General features: G+C 29.2%; 1 protein-coding gene across 2 annotated transcripts; it reads left to right on the top strand.

The window, feature by feature from the left end:
* Window positions 1-71: 71 nt before the first annotated feature.
* On the top strand, window positions 72-4,631 carry LOC123300971 (tubulin beta chain). 2 transcript variants are annotated; one of them, XM_044883667.1, is made up of 3 exons: window positions 72-227; window positions 290-1,553; window positions 4,569-4,631. In XM_044883667.1, the coding sequence occupies exons 1-3, from the start codon at window positions 171-173 to the stop codon at window positions 4,628-4,630; spliced, it is 1,383 nt and encodes a 460-aa protein (XP_044739602.1). In that variant the 5' UTR covers window positions 72-170; the 3' UTR covers window position 4,631. The 2 variants fall into 2 exon arrangements, with proteins under 2 accessions (XP_044739602.1, XP_044739603.1); XM_044883668.1 differs by lacking the exon at window positions 4,569-4,631 and having other exon boundaries at window positions 290-1,723.
* Window positions 4,632-10,200: the final 5,569 nt, after the last annotated feature.

Genomic DNA, 10,200 nt, shown 5'->3' on the forward strand with positions numbered 1-10,200 from the left:
TATAGATTTATTTTTAAATCATTTTGGCTGTGGAAAAATTATTTTATTAAAAAAAATTAAACTGAATCAAAGATAGCCATTGGGATAGCAACAAGTTCAGTTGTTTTGGGTATTCTTTTTTGACATAAACATTGCTTTAGTTTCACTTTGTCGAATAAAATTCATCCAACATGCGCGAAATTGTGCACATTCAAGCAGGGCAGTGCGGTAATCAGATTGGGGCGAAGGTTTGTGTAGTATTTCTCCATTTAGAATTTATGTTGTAAACGTATATAATTTCTTTTTACAGTTTTGGGAGGTAATCTCAGACGAACATGGGATTGACCCTACGGGTACTTATCATGGGGATTCCGATTTACAATTAGAAAGAATAAACGTATATTATAATGAAGCAACGGGCGGCAAATATGTTCCAAGAGCAGTGTTGGTGGATCTTGAACCCGGTACAATGGACTCTGTACGATCGGGTCCATTTGGACAAATATTCCGACCAGATAATTTTGTTTTTGGACAATCTGGTGCAGGAAATAACTGGGCGAAAGGTCATTACACAGAGGGAGCTGAACTCGTGGATTCAGTTTTAGACGTTGTAAGAAAAGAAGCAGAGGGGTGCGATTGTATGCAAGGATTTCAATTAACACATTCATTAGGCGGGGGCACAGGCTCTGGATTAGGAACTTTGTTAATATCAAAAATCCGGGAAGAATATCCTGATAGGATAATGAACACATTTTCCGTAGTACCGTCACCGAAAGTATCCGACACAGTTGTTGAGCCATATAATGCCACTTTGTCCGTCCATCAATTGGTTGAAAATACAGACGAATCATATTGCATTGATAATGAAGCGTTATACGATATTTGCTTCAGAACATTAAAGTTAACGACTCCCACTTACGGTGACTTAAACCATTTAGTTTCGGCTACAATGTCAGGTGTAACAACTTGCTTAAGATTTCCGGGTCAATTGAATTCTGATTTAAGAAAATTAGCGGTAAATATGGTACCATTCCCGCGATTACATTTCTTCATGCCCGGTTTTGCACCATTAACATCTCGTGGAAGTCAACAATATCGAGCTTTAACTGTACCGGAATTAGTATTACAAATGTTTGATGCCAAAAATATGATGGCTGCATGTGATCCCCGACATGGACGTTATTTAACCGTTGCAGCTATCTTTCGTGGTCGTATGTCCATGAAAGAAGTTGATGAACAAATGTTAAACATACAGAATAAGAACAGCAGTTATTTTGTGGAATGGATTCCGAATAACGTAAAAACAGCCGTTTGCGATATCCCACCAAGAGGTTTAAAAATGTCATCAACATTTATTGGAAACTCAACATGTATCCAAGAATTGTTTAAACGAATTTCTGAACAATTTACAGCAATGTTTAGACGAAAAGCATTTTTACATTGGTATACTGGTGAAGGTATGGACGAAATGGAATTTACTGAAGCCGAATCGAATATGAATGACTTAGTATCAGAATATCAACAATATCAAGATGCAACTGCTGAAGAGGAGGGAGAGTTTGATGAGGAAGAAGAGGCTGACAATGAAAATTAATCGACCAATCTGACTACCGATCTGTCATTAACATAAATAATACATATGGGACATTTTATCTTTCATTTTTAAATTTAGGGGTTTTTAATGGATGGAATATCTTGTTTTAAATTTTACTTGTGTTAATGTTTTTTTATTTTTAATTTTGTATACATATGGAAAAATTTGAAGCGTACAATTAAATGTCATTTTTTATACACAATTTGTACGATATAAATGTAATTACTGTGACATAAGTAATTTATTAAAAAATAGTAATTCAAGTATATATGTATATTTGAGTTTCCGTTTCATTTTCAGATTTCTAACTTTTTCAGTTTGATCTCGTGCCAGAAAAAACTACTTTATTGCAGGCCTCATCCAGGGGGGCTGGGATTGTTGAAAGTTTTGTGTATCATGTAAGGTCATAAAGTCAAGAAAAATAAGAAACTTTTTTTTGAATTAAACATTTTATGCCAAAATAGGATATTCATAGTTAATATTTTTCAATAAGTTAATTCTGCTAGAGGTACATAAAAAAAGCTTTTCCAAAACCCTGTGGTAGATATTTGGCAAATATTTGAAAACACAACATTGAAAATATCGAGCTTCGAGTGAATTCTTGGCGTACTTTCCGGTAATGCGTTTTCGTTAAAGATTGTCGACCCAGATGTCACGGAAATCATCGTGTAAATTTGGAGAGTATGGTTTAAAAAGTTGAACGTAAGTCGAGTTTTCAAAAAATTTTTTATTTTTTTGGGAGACAAGCAAAAATTGATAAAATATTGCGATGATTAAAAATACCAAACTCCATCCTGTAAATTTGAGAGAATCAAATCGATGTACGGTAATCAGCCAGTTCGTTAGCCTCGATTCTGGTCTTCTGTTTGAAATACTCGACTCGAAATAGTCAAATAATGTACAAAGAATGCATGCCCGACTCTCCCCACAGATTTTCTTGAAACATATCTAAGAACACGCTACCAAATTATCTTTCAAGCAATAAAAAAAAAAAACCGAAACACACACATAGCGGTTAAACTTACGACATCCTTTTTTTTTTGCGTCGAGGGTTAAAAAAAAAAAAAATTTGCATAATAATAATTTTTTTTATTTGCAAATTGATGAATTGAACGAAGTAATCAATCACATATGTTTTTGACTGCTGTGAATAATTAGTTTATATAATAATTAATCATACTCTAGAAAAAACAGTGCATTTTGTGGACCCTATTAATAATTATAATAAAATCATAAATTTATGGAATCTTTCGAATATAATGATTATCGAATAATTCATTTTTAATTAATTGTATACTTCTCTAAACATTCAACAATATTTTGAACATATTATGTCTTTTTTTTATTAAATTGGCAAAAAATATTTTTTAAATAGGTATTTTTTACGATAGTTATGGAGTTTCTTTAACCAGCAAGAAACTTTTCAAGTCATAATTTCATTAAGGATTATTTTTATGAATAACCCGCTACAATAGCGAAATTTACATTCGTGTAGAAACTTAGAAGACATGCATCTTTGACTCTCATCCATAATTTGTTATAAATTCAAAATATGAATTTTTAAATGGTTGTTTTTGTTAATTGAAAGTTTATTTCATAGAGATATTATAAGGATAGAGTGTGCAAGAGAATAGTGAGTTCCTGTAGGTAAGAGAAAGAATGCTGCCAAGCTAACGTATCATTTCTTCTATTTCTATGTAACGTATCATTTTCTCGCCAACTTTCTCTCTATCTTACCTGCGGACACTCTTACTGTTCTCTCGCACACTCTATTCTTATAATATCTCTATGGTTGGGTTATATTATGAGATTCAACTTTTGACCATATACGAAAAATAACAATTCAGGCCTTAACCTCCGAAATTTTTGAAGATTTCAGAAACTGGTGACGATTATTTTGTCATTAAAAAAGCTTAAAATGACCACTGAAAATTATTATTTTGAAATTGGGCTATCATCCCCCTTTTTGTATTTATATCAGGGTAGGATAATCTCATTTCAAAATAAATGTGTCCAGAACGAGAAATGGTAAGGCAGTACATTCGGTATAGACATTTGAGGAATTGTTTAGTTCAGCTAGGAATATGAATCCACTGCTATAAACATTATCGTGTAATGATTTTCGTAAAATTCCGTCTGCCAAGTGACGGATTTACCATTCGGTGGAGTACGCAAATGCTTTGGAGCTCTGGAGGAAAGGCCATAAGAGACAAAGACAAATTTGTAGGAGAAGGGCGGCACAAGGAAGCGCTAGGTTTTAGGAAGAAAAAAAAAAGTTCAAATTTTTATGAGAAGCGCCTCCCAAAGGGGCAGGGTTTCAAGTTGATTTAAAAAGTAGAAATGCATTTCCTATGGGGCCCGACATGGGTTAATCCGGCACTGCGTCTGTCCATCCATTGTCACTATCGGAGATGATTATCGTTTATTTACTTTGGCACTAAGTATATGTATGAACAATTTTAATAATATTAGACATACAGAAAAGTACACCAGAGTGCGGGATACCCCTTAAACTCTAGCTTTATTTTCTGGCTCTGGGCACAGGTTGTGGATTTGGTTCTCGCCCCAGTATAATTTTCTTTATACTTAACATTGAAGTTCGTTTTCGTGTAATTTCGTATGGATTTGTGAATATTCGATTGGAGCAACTATTTATGATGATTGTATGACTTAGTTATTATGGATAATGGACTCGATCATATCCGACACAAACAATTTTCTCAGTTTTTGGATATTTTCGAAATTTTTTTAAGTCTAATGGTAAGAATAATTTTTATTAGACAATGAACTATTTCTAATGCATTACGATGATTTAACGTCATATATTGGAATCTCTCGGTCTTCTTAGAGTCATAAGCGAGATAATCGTCAAGTGAAAACCTCCAGCTCCCAGTCTATAATTAAAATTAAACATTTTACAAGCTTTTTATTATTAGTTCGCTTTGGTTTCTGTCCCTGGACAAAATCTTGTATTTGAAAATTAAAGTACTTCCCCCCGAAGAAGACAATTTAAAATCGCAAGTTATGCGTAAGTCGAATGACAATAAAATATTATGACTAAAAAAAAAAAAAAAATGGAAATACAGACGAAACGATATAAAATTAAATTTCTTCTCATCGCTTCCACCATATTTGACAAACATACGGTTGTTAGTTTTAAATTAAAAATTAAAATAAATAAATACTTTTTAAGGGACAAGATTTTATTGATCTAAAAAGAAGAAAATAATTTTTTTTGCCTGAACCTTAAAAAGTATTTTTTTATTCACATTTTTTTTAATAAATATCTTTAAAATTATTAAATTTTTTTAATTCGAGATATTTTTTGCCAATTTAATAAATTTTAAAATAATAAATATTATAACAAATAAATAATATTTCGTTCTATTTGATTAAAACTCGTTTTATATATATTAATTAATTAATTAAGAATAATTTATATATTTTCTTTTATCTACAATATTTACGTAACTTCTATGGACAATACTGCATTTATTTTATTTATATAATATATTTATTTATTTATTTGTAAATAATAATAGCATTATTATATAATTAATTTATATAGATTAGTTTAGAATAATTCATCTATTTGTTCATCTTAAACGCTAATTAAATTTATTTATTAATTTAATAAGTAATATATAATTATTAGTTTACACTTTTTTATATATATATATATTTATCTTCTTTTTTTTTAAATTTTTTTTTTGATAACGTAGCTAAAATTTATCACATTGTAAGCAGGTAGTCTAAGTATAATTAAGTTTTTATTTTTATTCATTTTTTTTAGTTATTGTATTTTTTAATGAAAGAAATTATTTTTGTATATTTAAAGATATTTCTAAAGAAAGTATCGAATTTTTAGTAAAATTTTTTAAACCCAATTTATTAAAATGATTTATCAGTTTTTTTGTTCTTTAGTAGTAGAATTGAAGTGAAATTTGAAAGTGAAATCTAAAAATTTAATAACCGAGCCAGTGGCGGATCCACGGTAGGTAGGGTGCTCGGGTTCAAACCCCACCCCCTTCATACGGATAATTAATATGTCATTTATTTAACTTAACTTCAAAATAAATGGTTAAAAATCTCAAAAATCTAATAAAAAGAGGAAGATGATAAAATAACCCCCCCCCCCTCTTCTAGACGAAATCCGGGATGCATTACTGAACTGAGTTAAAGTGAGATTAAAAATAATAATTTTACAAATTTATGGAGCTTTATGAATTCATGAAAATTGTTCAATTTGATGAATTATATTCTTTGTATCTGTCTTTTTCTAACTAGTTCCAGCCATTTTTCGAACACTTCTATATTTAAAATGACAACAGTGTAAGTATGTAGTCTACGATTTAAATTGAATTATACTTTAAAAGTTCTGAATTTTTGTGTTTTTAGTTTTTATTTAAGTAATTATGTATTTGAAATTATATTGTAATTTCGATAATGACAGTTTGTAGTTGCTGAAGAAGTCTCAATAAAGAGACGAAACGTTCAACAGGATCATTCTGCTTTGATATTTCTAGTCCAACTTGTGATTCAATTTGTTTGTATACTTTTCGTTTTGGATGTGATACAAAATTTTAAATTACGAAAAAAGATTTTATTAAATAAATTATATAAAATTCGATACTTACTTTATAAATATTATATGTGAAATGTATTTTGTATTTTTATACTGTTCATAAAAAATATATAAATATTGTTGTTTATTTATTTTTTTTACTTTTTAATTTTAATTTATTTTATTTATTTATTCTTTTTAAATATAGGCAGTGTATTTTCTTTTTTTCTTTTTTACATATTGTAAGAATATTGCATTATTATTCGTATAATTAATAACATTTAAAAAAGTGAAAGTAAACAGAACATTTTAATTGAGATAAAAAAATGTTTATTATTATAAAATATTCTTATAATCTATTCACATTAGTAAAATGTTCACTTTACCCACATTAAACATATATTATTATTTTTTTTATTTAAAAAATGATATGAAAAATTGAAATGTGAAGGCAAAATTTAAATTACTACTGAATTTATAAGCGTTAAGTTTTGGCTTTGTGTATGCCATTTAGAATATTTATTTATAGTTTTTTTTTTTTTCTTTTATATATCTTTGCAGTCTGAATTGATTAATTTAAATAGTGATGACGTCATAATGGTTAAGTGTTTCTAGTCAGGGATTGGTTGGAAGGGAAATATTAAGTTTTTCTTTCTAAAGTGTTACCACGATATTGTTGGTCCACACCAGGGTTGCCAGATATTTTAGAAGCAGATATCATTTTACCGATTCCATCGCTTTTTTAAAATATTAAATATACCGCTTATTAAAGGATTTCTTAGTTGTTAAAAGCGACCGTTTAAAAAATGGTTTTCTTAGAAACTATGAATCCAATCTTCAAATAAATCCGATTTTTGTATTTTTGAGCCAAAATAATATTAAAAACAGAATTTTGCCAAATTCCGGTACACAAATTTTTTTGTGATATTATTGATTTCTGCAAAGTAAGATAATCGCAAATAATTGAGTAAATTTTTGTACTCCTGATTTCCATAAAACTGCGTATCTAAGATAATTTTGATTCAAACAAATACAAAAATAGAGTATATTTGATGATTGGATGAATAGTTTCTGAGATCGATTACAGAAAATTTCTTAAAACTATTTTGTTTAATAGATTAATCCATTACTTTTGGCTTCTAATTACTAAAAAATAAAAAAATCACAAAATGTGTTTTATTTATTATGTTATTTTGGCATTAACCGGATTTTTAAAGGATCTACTATTTTTTAAAAAGGTCATCTATCGCTTTTTGAACAAAATGATCTGGTAATCCTGACACGGAGATAGCCGGAGGCATAAAATTTTTAGGTTTTATATAACTATTTAGAAAACACTGATTTTTAAAATATGAATAGTGTATCTCAACCCTGGTTAATGGGTCGTGTTTACAGCGTATTCGATTTTCGCCAGCTTTTTGCTGGTAGAAAGACCAACCGCTTCCGAATACTCATGATATCATTCCTTATGTATCAAGACAATAATAATTGCCCGATAATATAAATAAACATTACATATCATGAGTGTTCGGGAACGTCCGCTGTTGCGATTGGCTCAAATATTTGGAAGAAATTGAATATGCTAGTAGAAGTAATATATTGAAGTCCCGTGTAAATGGCAGAATTAATCGAGTTACTGTCTTTTCAAAAATTTGAATTCGTACGTGGTACTTGCATACATTCTTGTTACGCCTTCCTTCTTAGCTCGACGTTTCTATGATTGCTTTATCTATCCATGCAGTGTATATCAGTGTTTTGGACACACATTGATAAACTGATTTCGAAAAAACAGTTTATTGATAAAAAATTTTTACTTATAAAAAAAATATCGCCATTTATTCGTAATGTTTTAACATATTCTTAATAAAATTAAAAAATTAAATAAAAATAAATATAAATAAATAAATATTATTATTTTAAAACGATATTTGTTGGATCTATGTTCGAATAGGTGGTGTATATTTCATGAAAATTCGTTTGTAACAATTGAAAATTCAACTGTAACTAAAAATCATATTAATAATCGAACTGTACTCTTAGTGATCCACTGTTTTTATCTTACTAACATCTTCCCTAATCTTTTTCTGAATCTTTGAACTATTTAATATTTTCAGATTTTTAAAATTTCTCAAATTGTTGGAAAAAACATTTATCAAAATAACTGACTGAATTACGTGTGTAACTCGGTGTCGTAACTTTTTACATATTTTTGGATGTATTTTTTAGTGTGAAAAAAGTACGTATATAAAATGAAATTACCTGAAATGAAATGAAAAATCTGCGATGAATACGACATGAAATTGTGTCCCAACGCTCGAATGTACAGACAAATTCAGTTTGAGATTATTTTCAGACTAATTCAATTTGAGATTATCAAATGCGTTTACAAATGTCTATACCAACAACGACGAATGAACGCTCCATTTCAACTTTGCGTCGTCTCAAAACATACTTTAGATCGACAATGTTTGAAGATCGGCTTAACGGTTGGAAAAGATTTTTTCTGTATCTTACAGAATTTATCTATTGAAAAATAGTGACGGAATATCACATTTTCATAAATGAAATGTACTCTTATTCGATAAAAGTTACTTATTTTTATTGACTTTATGACCTAGCATGATGAATAAAAGTTTGGCCCTCCTTCTTGGATGATTCCTGCCCACGGACCTAGTACCCAAAATATAGTTGTAAATTTAACACACTCGAAAAAAGTATTAAAATACACACACTACGGGTGTTTTAGTTACTACACCGAGTTACACATAAAAAATGTGCCAAAGTCATACTTTTTCTGAATTTAATTTGTGCAGTTAAATCCATAAACATATAAGAATAGACTGAAGAAGTGGGCGTGATCTGCCCAGACTCGATAAAAAGAGAACGATGCTCTGACGCACGTTTTATTTCTTTTTAGTTGCGATTGCGAATTAACAGTCTTGGACAAGTGCTTACTGTAAGTGGACAAGTGAGACCAAAAAAAGAGACAAAACGTACGTCAGAGCATCGTTCTCTTTCTACCGAGCCTGGAATCCCACTTACACGATCGTCCGTTACTAGCGTGGTCTATCATTATTATTAATTAGATTTTTATTAGAAATTTCAATTGATACAAAAAGCATTACCAGATGGATAAGGTATGGAAGAAAATTTTTGAAGCTGAATTTGGTTTCATACCTAAATTCTACTAAGTACGATACTTTTATATAACACATTTTACATATCGAGATATATATAATATTCTCATTTACATGTTTTAGTTTTGCTTGTATTTTATTTATTATCGCTTGATAAAAAAAGTCACAGTTATACAAAAATATTGTATTATAATAAATTACAATAATATTATTAGACGATATTTTTATAAAATTTGAAGATATTTTTAAATAATATATCTTCATAAAAATATTCTTGATTTCATTTTTATGATGTTATGAAGAGTTTATTTCTTATGAACAGTAAGTATTTTTTATAGGACATAAAAAAAGTTGTATCATCTTGAAATTCAAAATTCCTGTAAATTTTCATTGGTCTCATTTAACTAACAAATGACAGCTTCTAAGTTTATTTAATCTGCTCTTTGCTAACAGGATACGAGCAGAATTTTTTAATGAATACTGTGTTATTAGCAGCCCTTATTTTCAAGAAGTGCAACTAATATTTTTACAATAAAAAGGAGGACATAAATAGATTAAAGGAACAATATATCGCAAATATTAAGATGGGTCTCAAAATCAGGTTTTACGATAATGTATAACAAGTATACCTGGACTTATACGAGAAGAAGTCCTTCCAGGATTTCTCTTGGAAGATCGAGCCCACCCCTGTTATTCTGGTCCAAAATTTCATTGTCATTACATTCTTTTTGGAAATTTGAACTGCTAAAAACTATTTATTGTAATCATAATTTGAACAAACAAAACCGATGAAAATTTTCAGAAAATGTGAATTTGGAGATGGAACTTTACACAGGTAATGAAAAGTACAAATTTGTTCTATAAATAGTAGGTATGATTTTTCTTTTAGATAAAATTACGTGTTTGAAAGGTAAATTAACTTATTA

Source organism: Chrysoperla carnea, chromosome 5 (genome assembly GCF_905475395.1).
Source record: "Chrysoperla carnea chromosome 5, inChrCarn1.1, whole genome shotgun sequence".
In the NCBI taxonomy this organism is placed as follows: Eukaryota; Metazoa; Arthropoda; class Insecta; order Neuroptera; family Chrysopidae; genus Chrysoperla; species Chrysoperla carnea.

Coding starts and splice junctions, on each gene's coding strand:
- LOC123300971 (XM_044883667.1), top strand. CDS start 171: ATGCGCGAAATTGTGCACATTCAAGCAGGGCAGTGCGGTAATCAGATT. Junction 228..289: donor GTAATCAGATTGGGGCGAAG/GTTTGTGTAGTA, acceptor TTCTTTTTACAG/TTTTGGGAGGTAATCTCAGA. Junction 1,554..4,568: donor AGAGTTTGATGAGGAAGAAG/AGGCTGACAATG, acceptor AAGTACTTCCCC/CCGAAGAAGACAATTTAAAA.